This window comes from Cyprinus carpio, chromosome B6, assembly GCF_018340385.1.
Source record: "Cyprinus carpio isolate SPL01 chromosome B6, ASM1834038v1, whole genome shotgun sequence".
NCBI classification, from domain to species: Eukaryota; Metazoa; Chordata; class Actinopteri; order Cypriniformes; family Cyprinidae; genus Cyprinus; species Cyprinus carpio.
This window is the reverse complement of record NC_056602.1, coordinates 8,572,536-8,595,397: the sequence shown is the minus strand read 5'-3', so window position 1 is coordinate 8,595,397 and position 22,862 is coordinate 8,572,536. Positions and strand designations below refer to the sequence as shown.

Sequence of the window (22,862 nt, the reverse complement as noted above, 5' to 3'; positions counted from 1 at the left end):
CTTGTTGGGTGTTTTCTTCCAAAAAGTAGTTAATGTAATCTTTGGTCAAAATGTGGTTGTGAGGCTGTTGTCAAAGTAGGCTGCTCTAGCTATTAGTTGATTTTATTATTCATTTATAGCCAAACAACTAATTAAGCATTGTTTTAAGCTACTGTTGTAGTAAATGCAGCAGTACTTTAATTATACCAATATTTAATGTAGTAATTTAATTCTGATTAATGGCCTGGGTGTAATATATATATTTTTTATTGCAGCAATATTAACAAATAATGATAGATTTCAAAAATAAATGTTACTTTAGTATATGTGGAGATGCTTTCACTTCAGCATCCATGTTACAGTAAAAAAAGCTTCTTAAAAGGTAGGTATTAGCTGTATTTCAGTCTTCTGAATTGAATGCCGAATTGCATTCAGGTTTTCTATATTCTGATATTGAATGCCCTCATTTCATGATGCAATCCATTGTTGATCAATAAAATCAGGTGCTCCCCTACTTTTATTTTTCTTGTCAAAGATGTTATTTCACTTCAGAAGCACCACACTATGGAAGTAATTACGTTTGCGACTTCAAAGGAATAATTAACCCCAAAATTAATATTGTGCCATCATTTATTCACCCTCATGCTGTTCCAAACCTGATTTACTTTGTTCTCAAAAGCAGATGTTAGGTAGAAAGTTTAATTTACTCTATACAAAGAAAGTGAACGTGAATAGGTGCTGCTGAGCTGCAAATGTGAAATATTTTTCATTTTTTATGTGAATTATTCCTTCAACAAATTGTATTCTGAAGGTATTCAAATGGCAAGTACTCAAAACTATGAGAGTGAGAGTTTCACTACAGACTGCTGGTACTTTTTCCTACTCATCATATGGTGAAAGAAAGCAGCATGTAGGTTTTTATTGTTATGGGTGTTCTACAATCACCTAGTACATGAATTCAGCAGTACACATTGTTCCTGTTAACTTTACAAAAGAAAAACCTGAGCACACCCACGTAATGCCCAACTCTTAACAAACTCAGGGCCTGCATTTGACTTCTAGTTTGTCTAACCATGGTGTTTCTGTTGTGTTTTGCAGAGAGGAAGATTCCAGAAGAAGATTACATCATCCTAGTGGACGGTCTTAATGAGGCAGAGTTCCACAAACCAGACTATGGAGACACCATTGCATCTTTCGTCACCAAAATCATCTCTAAATTTCCTATTTGGCTTAAACTGATTGTGACCATCAGGGTCAACCTAGTGGTAAGGTTTTTTTTTTTTTTTTTGCATAGGCTGCACCCTTAATTTGAATGGACTTTTTTTTTTGGTGGTAGGTAAGACTACTGAGAAGGTTTAAAATGCTCAGTGTCCTGATGTGCCTTTTGCGATTTGAGTTTTCAGTATGGTTGCGGTGGAGAGTTTTGGATGCTGGTCAGTGGCTAGTGTTGTAGGGTGGGTGTGTGTAATCCATGTCTGATCAGAGCTGGACTCTGGGCTGCAGGAACCAAGCTTATATAAGAGGGGATAAGGGCTGTGATGCAACGGAGCAGATGCTACACGTGTCCCTATACACTTTTCACACACGTACACTGTCTCTTTTTCTCTCACTCACAACTTCTCAGAGCAGTGACCTGAAAGTGCCAGACAACCCACACAACCAGGCTGCCGGTGTTTATTCTACAACATTAATCCTGCAGTTGTTTTGATTGGAAAACATTTGTCGTGATTCGCATACAGATGATGATGAGGATGTGCAGTAAGATAAAAATGAACAGCCTTTTGTGGTCCTTGTAGTATTCATTAATTTTCCCTCTTGCAGTCATCAAGGGCAGCCAGTTGTCAGTGGTTACAGCACAAAACTGTAATCTGAAAGGAACTATAATTATTCAAAATATAGGAGTTTTGATGGTGGTCGTTACTCTTGTGCTGTGGTGCAGAACAGCCAGTGAAGTTTCATCCCTTAAAATCCCAGCCTTTTTTCATATTTAATTGCATGTCTTTCCATTGCAGCAGGCAGAAAGCTGTATTACATTAAAATGGCCATTTTGTGTAGTTTTGTTTGTTTTATAATTTATTGATCAAAGTCATGTAGTGCAATCAATATGATGTCATAGGGAGGACCCCTGCAGACCCCCATGACTGTGTGTCAAGCCTTTTTAGACATGTCAGATAATTTGACCTTTTTATCACATGGGAAGGTTAGTTCAGATTGTAAAATGTCATGTGGTGTGACTCCCCAAAAACCTAAGTTAACAATTTGTGATGTTTATATTTAAAACAATACCTTGAAAAATACAGTACCGATCAAAAGTTTGGAATAATTGAGATTTTGAAATGTTTTTGAAAGAAGCTCACCAAGGCTGTATTTATTTGATCAAATATACAATGAAAACCGTAATATTAGGGGCTTTCGCACCAGAGGAACCTTTCATAGTTCCTAGAACTATTGACGGAAGAACCTGCTTTTTGGCGTGCTCGCACCACAGGAACTAGGAACAGTTATAGTTCTAGGAACTCCTTTTGGAGGAACTAAATTAGCTTCTACTTCAGAGTAGGGTCTGAAAGAGTTCTATAGGAACTTCCAGTGACGTAAGTGTACTCTGATTGGCCAAATGTATATGAAACACCGGCTACTAGGGCTGTGCAATTAATCGCATTTGATTGTTATGCACATCTAGTCAGTAAAGCCAGTCCCCGATTAGTAGTAAATCACCATCATCTGCTTTCAGATTGAGTGGCATTCACTACACAAAGCCGTAGTTCACTGACAATGAGGCAATTTCGCGTTCATTATCGTAAATTAATCGCTTTCGATTTCAAACGCGATATCGCCTAGCTTGTCAGTGAACTACGGCTCTGTGTAGTGAATGCTGCTCAGTCTGAAAGCAGGTGATGGTGATTTACTACTAATCACGGGACTGGCTTTACTGACGAGATGCACATAACAATCGAATGTGATTAATTGCACAGCCCTACCAGCTACCTGGCATTTTTAAAAAGCCATGTAAAAATACTTACTTCATAAACATGGAAAACAGCGATAATGGCATTTACCTGTTGTCTGCAGTGTTGTGTTCTTTTCTCAGCCTCGATATGTAACACTGCAAGTTGTCATAAAGGAGATTTCGTCTCTTAGCCCAACTTTTTCCTCTTTCAATCGCGTAAATTGTGGATTTACATTCCATCTCCGTTATCACGAAACCCAAAACACACAACAAAAACAGCTCTGATCATGCTGTTCTCCATTCACCAGTTATTGACGTATGTAAATAACGCGCATAAAGACGACGCTGTCGGCTGCTTCAAAGTTCCTGCTGCCGGTGCTAATGCAACCAACAAAATGGCCCGAGGGAGAAATTGGTTCTCTAGGAACCACCCTGCTGGCTAGTTCCTAGAACTACGCGGTGCGAAAGCCCCTATTGTGAAATATTGCAGTTTAGAAAAAACATTTTCTAATTTTATGTTTTAAAATAAAATGTATTCCTGTTTTTGCTGCTTAATATTTTTGTGGAAACCATGCTGCAGCAAAAACTGTTTTTAATATTGATAATATTAAGAAATGTTTCTTGAGCTCCATATCAGCATATTCAAATGATTTCTGAACCATCAAGTGACCCTGAAGACTGGAGTAATGACTGCTGAAAAACAGCTCTGCCATCACAGTAATAAATGACACTTTAAAATATATTCAAATAGAGAACAGTTGATTTCAGTTGTAATAATACTTGGAAATATTACTGTTACTGTTATTACTGTTTATTTCTGATATGATAAAAGCAGAATTTAAGTATAAGAGACTTCTTTCTAAAATGAAAAATTAGTAGTGTATATTTTAAAGGTCTTTTTTTAAATTTTCTTAAAGGTATAAAGGTTTCTCAAAATCATATGAACATATCAAAGAGTACATACAAAGAGTAAATTTTCAAGAACTTATTTTTATAACTCTTTGCATTGGCTTTTTTGTTGATCATCACAGGAAGTCACCAGTCTCCTTCCCTTTCCCATCATCTCTATGGATGACTTCCATGACAACAAGGATATAACCTCTGACCTCAACTCCTACATCCAGCACCGTATAGACCACAGCCCTGATATCCTCAGCAACATTGCCATCAATGGCAAAGCCGACCCGGCAAACATCTCTAAACTCAGCGCCCACCTGGTTGCCCGCAGCCAAGGCTCATATCTTTATTTAAAATTAACCCTCGACCTGTTTGAGAAGGGTCACCTGGTCATTAAAAGCTCCAGCTATAAGGTTATACCTGTGTCTCTGTCTGAGCTCTACCTGCTGCAGTGCAACATGAAATTCCCATCGGCCTCAGCATTTGAACGAGTATTGCCACTGCTAAATGTGGCTCTGGCATCTTTGCACCCTCTAACAGATGAACAGCTCTTCCGGGCACTAAACGCCGGGTCCATGAGAGGAGAGCTGGAATGGGAGGATTTCCAACAGCGCATGGACGCTCTTTCCTGCTTTCTGATTGGCCGTCGAGACAGAACACGCATGTTCTGCCACCCCTCCTTTAGGGAGTGGCTTGTATGGAGGGCGGATGGCGAGAGCACTGACTTTTTCTGCGACCCAAGGTAAGCAGTGATGACATTTTGTCTGACACAAATAAGAGTAGTTCAGCTTGGAGTTGTTGGTGCTTGTTAAGGCAAAGATGAAGTTGCTAAGGTGTTCACAGTAGTTGTAGCGCATTGCCATTTTTGCATTGCCAGTTTCCAGAAAGTGCATAGAAATGCAGTAGATCTCCTGTAGGAAAGCCCACTCCTTTTTCTGGAAATCTACCTTTCTGCAGAGTTCAGTTGCAACTCTACTACAACGTACCTGTTTGTAACTATCAAGTGTTCCTGAAGGTCTTAACTAGCTTGGCCAACCTTAGAGGTATAGTTCACCCAAAAATGAAAATTTTGTCATCATTTCCATTCTATTCTTCTATAGCAGACTCCCACAGTCGTCTTTTCAATACTATGGAAGTCACTGGGGACCAGCAACTGTTTGGTTACCCACATTCTTTCAAATGTCATCTTTTGTATTCAGCAGAAGAATGAAATTAGGGGCTGTCACACTGGGTAGTTATAGGAACTAGCAACCATTTTTCCCTTAGGACAATTTTCCTGGTTGCATTTTCACAGGCAGTAGAAACTTTGAAGTGACATAAACCGGCTGACAGCAATGTCATTTAGAGCCTGGGACACACCAAGCTGACGATTGGCCATTGGGCAGTATCGGGTGGTTTTTGAGTGTCTGTCAGCTTTAGTTTTTTTGGTGTATTCCACACCATTGGCTCTAGTCACTTTTCAGCCAATTCTGGATTTTCGAATAGACGGCAGTCTGTCGCAAAGAAAAAGAACTCTGATTGGCTCTTCAGCTTAGCAAATGAGTGCACAAGAAAAAACAGAACTGACAAAAGCAAACGGAATAAAGATGAAATGCACAGACACTTGTCATTCTTGTCACCTCATTTGACCAGAGGATCATTATAATACAGTGGCTTTATGAAATCAAGATGTCAAAGACCAGCTAATCAACATGATCCAGGAAAGTCCGCCATTGGTGCGTGCTGTATCCACTGTTCTCGATCTTCCAGTTTTCCTGTTTGAATGCTGAATACAGACTACTACCACCCGCTGGTATGGCAGAGTTCTGTTGTCTTCCGCAAGTGCAGATTGTACATGCTAGTTGGCCATTGGCTGTAGTCTGTCTAGTGTGTTCTAGTGCAACTTTTTTTGCCCAGACACAGGCAATGCAAGGCAATGGCACAGTTGGCTTTCCTCAGCGCTAGTTCTTTGACGTCGGCTTGGTGTGTCCCTACCCAAAGCACAGAATTCAAAAGCGTCAACAACTGGTGGATTGAGGACAGAGACGTGCCTGGACTTTGGCATCAGGCCATCTTGTTGCTATTTTCTATGCTCGTTGAGTTACTTTGTGAATATTTAAACTCTGTGTTTATAAGGCTTTTTAAAAATGGCAGGTGTCTGTTTCGTATATCATGCCTTTAGCTAATTACTTACATCACTGCTAGTACACTTACATCGCTGGTAGTTCCTATTGTGCTGCTATCAATGGCTCAAGCCTCCATTACTAGGTTTAAAATGATGTTTTGGAATTAGCAATGGTGGCGTTGGATGAGATGCGGAAGAAATTAATCCTACTCACAATAGCATTTTAATTACAAAAACAGGACAAATGCCTTGAAATATATCATATGATCTATGTCTTAAGGTGTGGTAATCGTAGTATAAGTGGAATAATTGACTTTGGTCCATTGAATTCTTAGAAAATAATGCATCACTACCTCGGGTGTGCATTATTTTCTAATAATTTAATGGCCTGTCGTCAGTTATTCCTTACTTTAATATTTTTGCAAGCAAATAGCAATGTTAAAACTAGCAAGTGAATTGACTAATGCAATCTTTAGAATCAGCTGCGGAGAGAGGTTTGTGCTTAAAGATACTACATGCAAGGATCTGAAAACCTTTGTTATTAATGACACCATTACAACCTGTCACACTTTGGCAATAAAAAAGCAATTAATGCATGAAAACTTTTACAAATAGTACCTTTTAACTGGTTTGGAGGGGGGGGGTCATGCCACCAAAACTTCTCAAAACACAAAGTTAATAGCAATGTGCTACAGCTGATCAGAACACCTTAGCAATCACATGGCAAAGCATGTGAAGTATTTGTGCAGGTCAGCCATCTATTATATGTAATTCTTTGGTTTGTTAATTGAGTTCAGAACGGGAGTAACTAAAATGCATTTGTGTGTGTGTGTAGCCTTTGAACATGAAATTACTCTTGTGTAGTTCTCTTTCATTTTGTAGACACTTCAATTATCTCTCCACCTAAACACACACACATTACTCTGTGTTCTCATTTAAAAAGGCCTCATCACTGTTATAAACTGAAGAGTGACTCACTTAACACAGATCAAACATGGACTCATAAAAGTAAAAGTTCATGGACTGTGATTCAGAGAGAAAAAAAAAACTTTGCTGTCTATAAGGACAACATTAAGCATCTGTAGGGCCATTTAGACCAGGGCCGTAACCATTAGAAGCATTGAGGGGGACAAGTCCCTCCCCAATATTTGATATTTTTTATGCTTCTCTGTTTGTTGTTATGACAAAGTTTTAAGTTACATTTTTATACTGCTCTGCATCAGCAATCAAACAACACTCAATGTCAAAATGACTGAGATAGCCAATAAAATCAAAGATGGCGGGCTTTAATGTTCACAGATACCAAACATGAATTCCAGCATGATGCTTTAGTTTTTAACAGTGAAAGTGCGCAAGATGGAACGACGTAAGTAGCTAAACATATAATAGACATTTTAAATGACCAACAGTAATATCCAGTGATCCCAACTACTAATTTCAGATTCTTGATGAAAATATTGGCTGAATCATTTACACTCATCATGTCATTCATAAATGGATGTGACAAGACGAAACATTTTGATGTTTTGAATTTTTCACATAATACCTCACGGATAAGAGTGAATAAAAATGTTATTAGCAAATAATTAAAATGGAAAAAAAAATCATTCTTGTTCTTTCACTGTTCTTCTCGATCTTTATTCTCTTAAACTTATTTAAATCCTCTATTCACATAATTCCTTTGAATAAAAAGACCATAAAAAAGTCCCCTTTGAAATATTTAAGACATGGTTACTCCATTGATTTAGACTGTGTTAATCAGAGAGTGAAGGGAAATATTTCCACCTTTAAAAGGAACCATTCTCTACTCAAGAGACCTTTCAAGAGAGGCACTTTTATGATGAATCAGGATGTTCATTATGATGGTGATTTTTGATGAATTGTTATTGATGTGTGGTGTACAGAAGTGGCCACGCTCTGATGGCCTTCATGCTTTCACGTCAAGAAGGAAAACTTAACCGCCAGCAAACTATGGAGCTTGGCCACCACATTCTTAAAGCTCACATATTCAAGGTAGGAAACTCAGATGCTCAAAATCCTTCTATGTTAGAGTGATGTGACCTGTATTTTAACTCTTCCTGCCTCTCCTCCTCTGTCCTCAGGGTCACGGTAAGAGAACTGGGGTTTCGTCAAGTATTCTGCAACCATTGTGGATAAGCTACAGTACAGACAGCCTCTCTGCAGCTCTTTCCTCCCTCAGAAACCTCTACACACCAAATGTCAAGGTTTGAGGATATGCAGACACACAAAACAAACACATACTCATCCTCAATGTGCCAATGTGACCATCACTTGAAAAAAGCAGCGTCAATCTTGAGTAAAGAATAAAAATGAACAACTGCTTTGCACTCCTGAATTGTAGAACACGGCTCCAACAATTACTGTGGCTGACGCATTAAACCGCACAAGAAGAGCTATAGCCTTACAGAGTTCTGAGTCATCCACAATGAACGAGATTTCATAAGTCACATAGAACTGAGGCTTACTGAAAAATGCCTTACGTAATGACTAAATTTATTTATTAAATCTTTTGTATGTTAATTGCAGTCTAGACTCCGCTCTCCCTGTAATTTCCTCTCCTACGGAGTTTTAATGAAACGAGCGTCACTCTGAGTCCATGTGTGCACACCAGCGTCCTTGACAGCCATTTGGCTGGAGAGCTGCTCATTAATTCCTGCTGTGTTTGTATAAATAAATGTGATTCTGCTTCCTTTGCTTTTAATGTGTTCTCGTTTCGTCCAGCATCTTAATCAAGCTTCCATTACAACACTGCCCATGTCCGCAAAAGAGAAATAATGCCAGGTTGCGTTCATTTTGCCACAACTGGCGACTGTGAGTTCATGCAGGAGCGTCACGCACTTAGTAACAAAAAACCACAACCCTTAAATAAAAATATCTATTATTAAGTATAATAAAACTTTTTACTTTAATTATTGCAATGTCTTTATATCCATTTATATACTTGATATGAATTATCGAAGTGAGAACATACACTATTAATGCATTTACTATTGCTATTCCAGAATATTAAGAATATTACACCCCAACTGCATCTAATCTTATCAGCTTTTGACAGTGCATTTTGTGAATCAGAGGCTGTTCTTTGAAATCCTTCATACCTGGCGTTCTTCATTACCTAGTGTAGACTGAGTTCGGTTAATCAGTAAAGTCATTTTCACAGAAAGGCTAAAAATTTATATTTTGTAACGTTATGGATGGATTCCCCCAACCACACATTCACAAAATTAAGATGTATGTGTGTAATATATACCAATTTTGTGGTTTGGTTTTGTGATTAGAAATTACAAATCCTTACTGAAAAAATTAAAATGAATATTTAAATGCTGGGCAGGAAACTGTGGTAGAGGGATTGAGATTGAGTCCATATATTGAAAAAATGGACTGATGCTATAGATAGCTATTGATTTAACTGTATATTGTACGTATACAGTAGGCTGTGTAGATTAATGCTGTAGATTATAGACTGAAGCTGTATATTGAATACATACTGTAGATTAAGACAGATTGGCTGTTGATTTGCTTGCATTTGTAAATTGTAAATATAGGCTGTGGATTGAAGATACAGATTTTGGTATGTAGATTGCACATATAGATTAATGCTGTAGATTGTAGCTATAGATTGAATCTGCTGAATTATAACTGTAGATTATAGATAAATATTTAAAGATGTTAACTGAAGCTATACAATGAGGCTATAAGTTAAACATGCAAATTGAAGCTGTAGATTATAGATTTGGGTTGTAGATTGAAGATATAGATTGAGGCTGTAGATTGAAGCTGTTGTTTTATATCTATTTATAATCGACTACAGACCTTAATCTAAAATCTACAGCCTCTAGATTAAGATTGTAGAAGATGTAGATAGGCTGTAGATTTAACCTAGAAATTATAGATTGAGGCTATAGATTGAAGATGTAGACTGTAAACTGAGATTGCATCTAGATTGAGGCTATAGATTGATTATGTGAAATAGATGTAAAATGTAGATCGTGAATGTAGATTGATTCTGTAGACTGAAGCTGTAGATTGTAAAGTGAGGTTTGAGTGCTGAAATCAAATCAGTTATTGTAAATTGCGAGTAAATAACTGTAATCGAGCCTATACATTGTGAAAATTATTTTTAAAGTATGTTAATGATTGAACCGTTTAAATAATTAATAATTGAACCTTCAAAATTGAACCAGTTACTTAATTTCTTGTTAACACCAGTCTTACCTTTGTCCCCAGGTGTCCCGGTTGCTGATTCTGGGAGGGGCGAGTGTGTGTTATCGTACCGAGGTGTTGAACAGTGCACCAGTGCTGTGTGTGCAGTCTCACCTGGGCCACCTGGAGATGGCTGCTTTGCTCCTAGAGTGTGGGGCACCAGTGGATGGGCAGTCAGAGAACGGCATGACCTCCCTCTGTTATGCCTCAGCTGCTGGACATCTGCCACTTGTCACCTTACTATGCAAAAAAGGGGCAAAGGTCAGTTGACCCCCCTTTTAATACACAAACCGGCTATAAATGATTCAAACATTTCAACAGACTCAAACCTAAACCTCTGTCTTTCAGTAAAAGTTATATGGAAAAAAAGATTTTATTTTATTGAATCATAATAACAAAATAAAACACAATATATAGTAATGGGAAATGCATTTTTATGGAAAAAAAGATTTTATTTTATTGTTTTGTTATAATGAGGGAAAATGTTCTAACAGTAAGACAGTCATTAAATGCTGCTGTTCCCATTAAGTTTAAATACTTCATAGAGTGTGCATGTAAAAGTCAATCAAACTGAACTCAACAAAAAGAGAGTGTAGTTATTTTGTGTTTTGGTAACTTTGGTTACATAAACAATTCTGCTGTTTTCAAACTGTGGAAAGTTTATCTTGTTACATTTTTAAATCATTTTTGCACACAGTGTACTGTATTGTGTACAAGGTGTTCCTCTTCAGTTTTACCTTCTGCAAGTATTACAGATGAACTGCAGGAACTTTACCACTTATTTATTAACAGGAGCTTGTCAATAAGAAGACAGCTTTAACAATGGAGTATGACAAACTAGATGATTGCTGCTCTAAAAGCTGAAAGTAATTAGGAAATTCATTTATTTTTATTATCATTAATGTGTTCAGTGCAGGTTTATAAGTAGAACTGTGTACATACAGTATGTGTTTGTTATGTGCATTAGGTGGATCATGCTGATAAGAGCGGTCAGTGTGCACTGGTTCACGCTGCTCTGCGGGGTCATGCTGAGATTGTGCAGTATCTTGTGGAGCAGGAGTGGAGTTCAGACCTCAAAAACAAGGCACTGCAGCAGGCACTGATCGCTGCCTCCAGCATGGGACACACACAGGTATTGAAGACACACTCTACACACAGGATACCCCACACCGCACATACACACAGCAAACTATCAAAATAGGCATATACCATAGACTATTGTATACTGTTTTTATATTAGGTTATTTAGAATTAGACCACTATAGATAAATAATAATAATAGAACATTTATTTTTATTTATTTATTTAGAGGTTTTCTGATTATTCAGTATTTTTCCTTAAGTAAAGCTAGGTACTAAACCCAAACACACTTAACACCCAGATATTTAATACATACTATCTTGAATCATCACTGTATTCATTTTTACTAAATCCCACATATTAATTTGTATTTACAGGTGGTAAAAAGGATGCTTGCATTGAACAATGATGAATTTTCGGTGCAGATTGACGGTTATGATACTTTGTGGGGTGAAACAGGTTTGTAAATACACCACATTACACTGCAGTCATTATTCTCATCTTTCACTGTAGTTAAAATACAATTAATATCTTAGTGTAAAACAACTATGAGTCATTGTTCTATTACATAATTGACATGTAAAAGTTGTTATTTAATGCAGTATTGAAGCTGTGTCCATAATCGCATACTGTCTAGTACGTACTACATTTGGTTTAAAACTTACTTTGCAGTCATTAAAAGAATATGTTCTATAGTATGAATGTGAATATTATAAATAAAATTCGGACATGCTACATCTATCTGCCATATTGTTGCTGTCACATGACTGATGTGCGTCAGTTGCCTCACTTCGTTGCTATTCACAACTCCTCTCCCATGGATTCATGGGATAGTAAAGTGTCCATCGAGAGCAAACTCCAGAATCCAACTGTTTTTCAAATACTATGAATTCAGACATACCTCTGTTTTAGCATACATACTGTTCACAGTCTGTATAGTAGGGAAGTGGTCATATTCGGACACAGTGATAATTTCCCAGCGATAGAGTCTGTTGTGCTGTTTAGATCATCATTATGAGCATGCACATCTTCTCCAGCTCTAACCGCTGCTGCTGGCCGGGGCAAACTAGAGGGGTGTGTTTTCCTGCTGGACCAAGGTGCCAGTGTAGTGCAGACTAACCGCAGAGGGGTGGCACCCACCTTTAATGCAGTTCGACATGGACACACAAAGGTAAGACCCACTATTACACAGAAAACAAAAACATTTTATTTAGAAAAAAGTCATTTTACATTGACATCTGTCATCTCTCTTACTTTCTTTCCTTCTCTCTTCTCTCTTTTCTAGATTGCAGAGTTGTTTCTGCAGCGTGGCGCAGATGTGAATTGCAGTGATAAACATGGTCGCTCTCTACTGATGGTGGCTGCAAGCGAGGGACACCTGGAGACCGTGGACTTCTTGCTCTCACAGGGTCAGTAAAAGTGATTTGGATGTCCTTATCTAGCTTAGCTCTATAAAACCTACTGTATCGTATTCAATATGCAATTTCTAAGGCTTCTCAATTATCAACATTATCAAAACATTGCTGAAAATATTGTACAGAATCTACTACATGCCTAGTCATCTAATTTCCTTTTAGTATAACTGTAAAATATCCACCTTTAAGTCATGATACTTGTGTTTTTGCTGTGAAATCTTTTCTTATTTTTTTGTAAACTCACATAGAATGTTTTTTCATTCTACTACACTACTTTTCCAATGTTTTTCTATGTAAATGCATGCTAGATGAACACCTTTGACCATTGCACTTGCATCTTTGCCGCATCTCACCTGTGACGGTGTTGTAAAAAGTGGTGCAAATTAAAAATTCAACTTTTAAAAAAATGCATCTTGAGCCTTTGTGTTGATTTTTCCCCAATCCACTGTATGTGTCTCAAGCTTTTTTTTTTATCAAATAAAGTCTATATGGATTGTGTTTTTATTGTAGGAGCATGTATGACAGCAGTGGATAAAGAAGGTCTGACCCCGCTCGGGTGGGCGTGTTTGAAAGGGCAGAAGAAAGTGGTTGAGTTTCTGGTGGAGAGAGGAGCTCAGATTGACCACACAGATAAGCACGGGCGCACCCCGCTGGACCTGGCTGCTTTCTACGGAGACGCGGACATAGTAAGCCGAGATAACCTTTCTCTGTGTGGACACACAATCACACATGGACACTTTTATCTCAGTATTATACCAGGTCCATATCTGAGCAATCTGTTTTCAGGTGCATTACCTGGTCGAGTGCGGAGCGGCGATTGAACACATGGACTACAGCGGCATGAGACCTCTGGACCGGGCCATCGGTAGCAGAAACACCTCAGTTGTGGTCACTCTGCTGAAGAAAGGGGCTAAACTGGGTGAGTCTCACCTCAGAACATCATGACATACATTCTTTTATGTCTCCTGGGTTCATGTGCCGTCCTCTAGAATCTAGATCGCCACTGTCAAGTTCTCAGGAGGGGCTTGTCTGTTCTAAATCTAGAATGTAGCGAGTTCCATTTGTTCTCCCCTTTTCTCTGAGAGTAAAAGCACAGCGTTCCTTTGCTGAGTCCTAAATGCAATTGAAACCAGGCCATATTCGCAGAAGAGCCGTGCAGAACTGTTAGCCCACAGTTAAGTAGGCCGCTGGTGATGTATGGGACTGTCATTCACACTCTGCGTCAGGGCAAAGACTTTTATAGCGAAGTCCACTCAGCTTTCTACTCAAAGTCACAGAGTGCAAACCTTAGGAGAGCATATTCCCCCTCCAGTTTAAAAACGTCTAATTACATCTGAAACGGAGACTGTCTCTGCCAGTCTGGGGTTGATGATGGCAATGACTTTGCCAGACGCATTTTAATGACGTTGTGGTGCGATATGTCTTCTCTACATACTAGACATGGTTCAGAAAAGCTCCTTTGTGGATTGGGGAAAAGAAAAATCTCCCACTTTTGTGAGCAAGCTCCATAACCACTGAAAAATGACCCATGTTTTAAATTAGCATTAGCTGATATTTCCAGTTAGCCACTAGAAAGGAGCAATGTAGAGGTTAGCAATTTTTTGCTTGCTCATTTCCCCTTGCTATACCAATAATACTGCAGAACAAGCAAAAAGATCTAGGTTCCATTTTTTTGTGTCAAACTCTCATCCAAACCATATCAAGAGGTTTTGTTTTAGAAAGTCTGCCAATGAATACTTTTATACTTAAGTTACTGTAGTTGTCCTAAAGTAAGCCTGACGTGGCACTTCTGCAGTTTTAACATTTTATTTCATTATTTTAAATGGGCAATTCCCATTTCAGCTGTTCTAAAATACCTGATATAGTGAGAACCGCTATGCAAACCACCAGTTTGCCTAGTAGCTGTGTAACTATTAGCCATAGATTGCATGTGATAAATTATATAGTTAATTGGAAGGGTTGCACATGATGGATCTGCTTTATGAAACTGCTTTATATAGTTTTTTAAAACTGATTTTTTATAACTGTGCTACTATATATTCACAGTTTCTCATACCTTATCGCTTAACAGTATATACACTACCGTTAAAAGGTTTGGGGTTAGTTAAATAAAAAAAAAACATTAATACTTTACATTAATGAAAAGCTTTAGTCATTAAAGAGTCTTTTAAAAAATCATTTTTACACCAAAATATTAAACAGCACAACTCTTTTAGTACTGATAGTATTAAGTAATGTTTGCTGAGAACCAAATCAGCATAAGAATGATTTCTGAAGTATTATGTGACACCGAAGACTGTAGTAATGTCTGCTGAAAATTCAGCTTTGCCATCATAGGAATAAATATATTTTAAATTATATTAAAATACAAAACAGTTTGCAAAAATATTTTAGAGTATTACTGTTTTTACTGTATTTTTAATCAAATTAATTCAGCATAACAGCCTTCTTTCAAAAACCAACCCCAAATTTTGAATGGTAGTTTATATTTCTTCCAAATTCCAATACACATCTATTCTTCTTGAGTTTTCCTTGCATTTGTTCTTTATGCTTTATTTCTCTTTCTTTCTTTTTCTTTCTTTCTGTTCTGCTGTCACTATCACTGCTAAAGGCTACAGAACATCTCCTTATGAACGATCAGGTACAGGCATTAGGAAAGTCATACTCTGAGTCGGTCTGTGTGTTATTGACTGTCAGGACTGACATCTCTCTCTCTCTTGAGGTAATGCTGCCTGGGCCATGGCCACCTCCAAACCCGACATCCTCATCATACTTCTGCAGAGACTCATGGAGGAGGGAAACCTGCTTTATAAGGTCTATTTTTTGAAAAATACATATATCATTTTTAAAATGTCTGTGAAGTGTTTGGGCTACTGTTTTTAATAACAAATGCTAGATTTACTTTACATAAACCACAATTGCATTGATCTACAGTAACCATGGTATTGAAGAGCCATCTATGGTTTTACCTGTAGTTACTTCAGTGTGTTCTTGGAAATACCACATTTAAACTATGATCCGTAAATTTCAATGAAGATTCTCGGAGACTTTCTGAAGCATTATTTTTTTCTTTTTTTCATGTATTCCTTTTTCTTCTTCTTTCTCAGAAAGGGAAGATGAAGGAAGCCGCTCAGAGGTATCAGTATGCACTGAGGAAGTTTCCGAGGGAAGGTTTCGGGGAAGACCTGAAGGCATTCAGGGAGCTCCGGGTTTCCCTGTATCTCAACCTGTCCCGCTGCCGCCGCAAAACCAATGTATGTCAACCAAAGTATATGTGTAACTTCAGTAGATAGAGGTTAAAGGCTTCAATAACATCCCTAACGATTGTTGGATGACAGTACATCTCTATGTGCCTCAACAAACAGAATTAAGTATATTAAATGGCTATAGGCATTTTATACTGATCACATGCACACTCATTTTCTCCTCCAGGATAATTGTAATGGTTTGCCTAGGTTCAGGAGAAGTGTTTTGAGTGCAATTAGGCAGCATATTACGTGAATGTGAGAGAGAGATAAAGAGAGAGTCACTATGTGTCCTGCTACGTGTTTCCTACTTACACAGGCAACCTGAAGTTCTAATGGTTATTTTAATAGGATATGCCACTATTAAACATTTAAATTGCATCATTAGGGCTGACAGTTATGGCTCTTCATTGAAACTCTGACCTCAGACTCAAGGACAGAATTTAAATGAGAGTCTCCTGATTTCAGATTCATGCACCTGAGCATAATGAAGGACTGAGGTAGAATGTGAGCAAGTAAATTCAGCCCTTTGGTATGCACACATCACTACCAGAATGCAGCAGTGCTGCCATGAGTGCACAAACCACTCTCATGGGTCTATTAAGACAAAGAGTTAAAACTTGCGTGATTGATATTTGGTCTTCATTTTTTCCCCCCGTTCATTCTTCATGTAACTCAAATTCTCTCTCTTCTTCCTTTCCCAATTGTTCCTGACAGGATTTTGGCATGGCTGAGGAGTTTGCCACCAAGGCTCTCGAGCTCAAGCCTAAGTCCTATGAGGCATTTTATGCACGTGCCAGAGCCAAAAGGAGCAGCAGGTAAAGAACCTTCATGCTGACTTGGAACATGTGAATTGTTTCTGATAAAAGAGAATTACTTTGGTTGTTTGTGCTGTCTCTCTTCAAAACTAAACATACAGCACAACAAAATTCTCAATTTGTATATTACTTTTTAAACACTCGGTCTGACCCAATTGGCAAATTGGACAAAATGCAATACAGGAGTCACTGGTCTGATTCATGTGCTGAATTTAGACATCTCTGATTACTAAGTAATCAAACTTGAAATGTGTCATGGACTGCTAATATGTATTTCTGTTATTTGAACAAAATGTTTTAAAAAGCTAGTTTATACAGTAAATTAAAATAACATTAAAAATAAATTTCACACAAAAATTAAAATTCCATTCATAATGACCCACCCTCATGTCGTTCCAAACTCCTAAGACCTTCATTCATCTTCAGAATACAAGTTAAGATATTTTTGATGAAATCCGAGAGCTTACTGATTCACCATTGACATCAACGCAATGCCACATTCGAGGCCCAGAAAGGTTGTAAGTACATCATTAAAATATTCTTTGTGACATCAGTGGTCCAACCATAATGTTATAAAGCTACAAGAATACCTTTGTGCGCAAAGAAAACAAAAATAACTTTATTCAACAATTTCTTCTCTTCAATGTCAGTCTTTGAAGTGCATTTACAAGAGCACCATAATGCATGCGTGCAATGCTGCTGAACGCCGGCTCATGCATCAGGAGCATCGCACGCATGCGTTGTCATGAACACACATTGAAGACTGACACAGAAGAGAAGAAACTGTTGAATAAAGTTATTATTTTTGTTTTGTTTGTTATAAAGCTACAAAAATATTTTTTGTGCACAATGCGGTTGAACCACTGATGTCATGTCCTTACTACTTTTCTGGGCCTTGAATGTGTCCGTTGCATTGTTGTCTATGCAGGGTCAGAAAGCTCTCGGATTTCATCAAAAATATCTTAATTTGTGTTCTGAAGAAGAACAAATGTCTTACGGGTTTGGAACGACATGAGGGTGAGTCATTAATGACAAAATTTTCATTTTTGGGTAAACTAGCCCTTTAGGCTGGACCAATTATCTGATTGTTCATAAGCCATGTTTAGATGCATAACATTATAATTCAGTGTATTAAAGTTATTTATTGTATTCGCATTATAAAAAGTTTTTGTGAAGTATTTGAGCTTTATTATAGTACCAGGGTTATAACCTATTTGTTATGAAGTGTTTTTTTCCCCATTTAATCACTTTACAAATTTTTGCATATTTTTGCAGGCATCCAAAACTTACAGCTGTAACATTTTTCTGAAAGCTAAAAGCAACAAATACACCAGAACAAAATGGGAACCGTCATGCACTTAGTTGCACAGCGGAACAAACTTATACAATTCACTCAAGTACAGCACTACTGCCTTAAATCTGCTTTGTAATGCACAGCGGTTTATCTGAGCCGTGTGCTTTGTTGAATAGCACAGTCAATCACACTTTTCTACTATTTATAGCTCCAAAACGTATTAAAACAGCCTGTATGACAGAGTGATTCCCATGTTCCCAGGGTCCTACAATATTTATATGGCACATAAGGAACCCATGACTATGTCCCCAGGCTATACAGTATCTTCTCATCACTCTGAGATTGAATTATCATGTAGTCTTGGCTAACTAAGCCAGTTGCACTGAACACCTTCTTCTGTAACAGCTTTCCAAATTATTTAATTACAGTCCTCCACAAAGTCTACTTTCTCAACATTAAGTGAATTAATAAAGAGAGCTCTATCTATGCTGTTCTATTGAACTTGTATTAAATAGCACTTTTTTATGCTGGGTTAGGATTTATGACCATTTAAAAAGTTTACTTGATGTGTGCTAACAGACCATTAAACTATTGCTCACAGGCCAGTGTTAACCTCTCCACATGCCAATGTATAATTGTCAATCAGAGTTGAATGTTAACCAGTCGTTTTAAAGCTGCTGCCTATGAAGAGAATCTTACATTAGTCATTTATAAAGTTCCATTGTGGTTCCAGATCCTGTTTATGTAGGCTGCTTCCTGTGTAGGAAGTAGACAGTGAGGCAGCTTACTAGGTTCAAAGAGAGAGAGAGCATATATCTATACCATCTACTGCATATAGTTTATAATAATGATTAATTATTTACCAGTTCCTCTGTTTTTCACTCTTTTTCAGGCAGTTTGCAGCTGCGCTGGCTGATCTTTATGAAGCGGCGCGTCTGTGCCCCAGTAACCGAGAGATCAGACGTCTGCTGGCACGTGTGGAGGAAGAGTGCCAACACCTACAGCGACAGGGTTCTAAACACCCTACCTCTCACAGCAACCCCTCACACCATGAGGAAGACAACGATGAGGAAGAAGATGACGACGATGACGATGATGACCAGGACATTGAGAGTTTGGAGAAAAGCCCAGACAGCCTCAGCATAAACATGTTGCAGGCAGATGAGGAGGAGGAGCGGTGTGAGCAAGAATCCTCTCGGCAGGAGAAGAGGAAGGAGAGCTGGCATCAAAGCCGTACCTTGCCTGATTCTCTAGGCCTGGCGATATCAGATGCCCAGTCTGCCGTCTCCACAGCTGCCCCCGGACGGGCCGCCCACAGGCGTCTTCCGTCCAGACAGGCTCAAAGCATGAAAAACCGAGAGTATAGCAGCTCGCTTCATGCCGAGGGCAGGACGCCCCAGAGTGCCGGGTCCAGCCCCATGCCCAGCCGCCACCGGCCCGCCTCACTCCGAGCAGGGCCCTGCATTGACATTGGCAGTGTTGAGAGGGGTCCACTCAGTGGTACCAGAGAGGGCAGCACTCAGTTTGGTCATGCAGAGAAGGCCGAAAGCAGTGTTGAGCCAAGAGGGGAATTCTGCAGGAGCAGCAGCGTGAGAGTGTCCAGCTCCTCCAGCAAAAACCTGGCGGAAACCAGCCGCATGCGCAATTCTGTGGCGAGTGCCGACAGTGGTACGAGGCAATCAGAGCACAAGCCACGCCCATTTATGGGCATCATTGACAAGACTGCACGTTTCCAGCAGCAGCAAGGCCATCATGGCAACCTGGTGTCCAGTTATGGCTGGCAAGGACTTATGCCAGAAGGGCTTGCAGGTCACAATGTAGGTGCTGTCATGAACACGCACTCGCAGGGACTGACCAGTGACCTCCAATACGCTAAAACAAGCGCTTATCAGGAGCCCATCCATAACAGCACACATACACCCGAGTTTCTCCCAGACAAGTTTCATCCTGGATCTGGATACAAGGACAGTAACCCCATCCAGCAACACTACAATGACACTAAGCACAAGCAGGCCAGCCTGGCCCGGGACAACCCCATCCTGATCAGTTCCATCAAACCTAAACGCTCCTTTATTGAGTCCAACGTGTAGCTACGAACTCATACTTTACATTAAGCACCAGTTATTTACAGTCTTTAATATAGGAGCTGCGGTTTTCATCAACAAACCCAATGTCATTTGAGTCGTTTTAAAGACTAAATTTAAAGCATTTTGTGTGTGTGCTCCTGGAAAGCGCACACGAGTAAAAGATTGCCTTGCATTTCTGTTTACAACTACAGCTTCCGAGGTATTTAAGCACATTTTAAATGCGCAACGCTGCATCTGCACATTAAAAAAGAGCTGAAATATGATACAGATGATTTATTAATAATGTATTAAGATACCTGACCTGACTTTAGACTTCAGTAAGGACATAGCACATCTACCAAGATTAAACACTGTCTCTTACAGTAGGATTGTGGACCGGTCCTGTGTGTATTCAAAAACATTTCCTGTTTGAATGGTGGCAATTCTCTGTGTGTGTGTGTGTGTGTGTGTGTGTGTGTGTTTGAGGAGAAGCATGTTGTATTCATGAACTACTCACTGTTTGGACTAATTTATTTATGGCTTGGTTGTCTTGATTAAAACAATATTATATTTTATATATTAGTTATTTTTGCACAGCTATATATTATGAAATACCACTATGATTGTGAGATTGATATGAACTGTATAAAGGAGACCAGGTTTACATGCATGTTTTAGTGAACCATATTCAGGTGTCTATGAGGACATAGATGTTATTTCATATGTACATTATTTGCAATTAATTTCATGTATAGGGCTGTTATGTATTGTATTTGAATATTTCAGCAACATATACAATAAACCCCAGTTTAAGACTTTCTTTAGTTATTAGTTTATTACAATTTTTGTAAAGTTATAAAGTGACTGTTACTGCTCAACTATAGAAAAAAAATACTATAATAAGAGCCAGTCCTTAATAAAGGGGTCATCGGATGCCCTTTTTCCACAAGTTTAGGGTCTTAATGAAAAGTCTATAGCATACATTGGTTATAATTTCTCAATGGTAGTGTAAAACAACACCCTTTTTACCCTGACAAAAACAGCTCTGCACACAGAAAGCCGTTTTAGTGCATGTTTCTTTAAATGCTAATGAGCTCTTCTCACCCCGCCCCTCTCTTCCATGAGGTGATGAGCTGTTCTAATGAGACTGTTTACTTTAGCCACATTCCCTTCTCTAAAACAAAAGTAATCTACTGCGTCTTCAGCGGCTCAGATGTCGTGAGTAAATGATGACTGCTATGTTCATTATTACATCCAACAACAGAACACCTCAATCGCTTAGGAGCCATTCTGGTCTACATCTGCTCCAGCGGTGAAACAATGGCAGACTGATGATAGCTCACTCAGGGCGGGTCTAAGATAAAACGCCAGTGTCAATCAACAATCGTGGGAGGGGCCTGGGTCTGTGTGACATCACACAGCCAAGAAGCTACTGATTGAGAAAGGGGACATTATTTATAGGGATTAAAAAAAAAAAAAACACTGGGTGGTTTTAATAGCTTATCCTAAAAATTATTTCATGGAATAAGATTAACCACTGGGTGGATTTTTATCATTATAGAGTGGCTGTGTACAAACACTGCCAACACACATTTATGTTCAAACAACATGTAAAAGTGAATTTTGCATCCGATGACCCCTTTAACGTTTAATGGCTGCATTGATCATAAAGATTTAAAGGGATAATTCACCCCAAAATATAAATTACCCCATGATTTACTCACCCTCAAGCCACCTTAGGTTATATGACTTTATTCTTTCAGACGAATACAATAATTACAAAGAGTTATGTTATAAATACTGTTCGAAGTAAATAAATCCGGTTCCTCTCTGCCATGCTGCTGAGTGGTTTGCGATTGTAGCTTTTGTTTTTTTGTTGTAATCTCTATTTTACCATCACACTCTGTTGTTTAAAATGATAAAATAGCTTAATTCCCACCATATTTCTGATATTAAGCTCCAGTGAAAAGTGACGAATATGGAAGCGCAGAGGACAGAGCAAAACATGTCAACCCCCATTCACTTCCACTATAAAACTGTAAGCTAGTAGCAGAAACTGTTGTTTGGTGATAAGAGAAAAAATTAGACATTGGAACAGGCTTATTATTGTGCTTTACCGGCGGAGACAACAGGTGAATAAGTTCCTGAATGTACAGCCGAAGAGGACGGAAGACAGAAAAACCAACAAAAACAAAAAGAAAAAAAAAAGAGCAAAAACAGCCATACACGAGGTGGAAAGATTTGATGACTGAAAAAATCCTGAGTAGTGATGCCCAAGTTGCTGCTGCTTCTTGGACAGATAAGGGAACGAATAGTGCAGCCCACTCTCTAAAACTCACTAGTATCAGTGTAATTTATAGAAACCTCAGAGACGATAATGCAGAATCATGTCAATAGATGGCAAAGCAAGTGTTTAAAACCTTGGTGGTATTGGTATAGACTAATTAAAGTATATGAAGAAAAGCAATGCTATGCTAACTAAAGAACCATTGTATGCACTTCTTAGTTCTTAATGTATTATGTGGTTGCTTGGATATTGTGTGTACTTGTGACTGCAGATGGTTGCTTAGTGGTTTGCCAAATGCCTATCCCAAAGTCCCTAATATTTTTTTTTCTCATTTATTTCTAAATCTGATTACTTAACACTCTTCTTAAATAAAATGCATGATTTATCATACAGTTGCACAATTGTGTGGGAAGTTACATGTCATACAACTTGTACATGAACAACAATGTATCACGTGATGTCACGATAAACAATGTACTGTATCACCATCAGTTAACATTAAAATA

The 22,862-nt window shown here is 38.5% G+C and overlaps 1 protein-coding gene across 3 annotated transcripts in view; it reads left to right on the top strand.

Moving 5' to 3' along the window:
- The window catches only part of LOC109057847 (protein TANC1-like), a 77,212-nt gene extending 54,946 nt beyond the window's left edge, over positions 1-22,266 (top strand). Inside the window, exons 12-27 of one of the 3 annotated variants that reach the window (XM_042725534.1) lie at positions 1,078-1,244; positions 3,958-4,565; positions 7,832-7,940; positions 8,030-8,152; positions 10,176-10,412; positions 11,119-11,283; positions 11,609-11,690; positions 12,269-12,402; positions 12,517-12,640; positions 13,157-13,332; positions 13,433-13,565; positions 15,258-15,287; positions 15,369-15,460; positions 15,754-15,900; positions 16,609-16,709; positions 18,896-22,266. In XM_042725534.1, coding sequence (XP_042581468.1) covers positions 1,078-1,244; positions 3,958-4,565; positions 7,832-7,940; positions 8,030-8,152; positions 10,176-10,412; positions 11,119-11,283; positions 11,609-11,690; positions 12,269-12,402; positions 12,517-12,640; positions 13,157-13,332; positions 13,433-13,565; positions 15,258-15,287; positions 15,369-15,460; positions 15,754-15,900; positions 16,609-16,709; positions 18,896-20,093 — 3,626 coding nt within the window. In that variant the 3' untranslated portion in view covers positions 20,094-22,266. Of the gene's footprint in view, positions 1-1,077; positions 1,245-3,957; positions 4,566-7,831; positions 7,941-8,029; positions 8,153-10,175; positions 10,413-11,118; positions 11,284-11,608; positions 11,691-12,268; positions 12,403-12,516; positions 12,641-13,156; positions 13,333-13,432; positions 13,566-15,257; positions 15,288-15,368; positions 15,461-15,753; positions 15,901-16,608; positions 16,714-18,895 lie in introns of those variants that run through there. The other 2 variants (XM_042725535.1, XM_042725536.1) reach the window with 2 other exon arrangements.
- Positions 22,267-22,862: the final 596 nt, after the last annotated feature.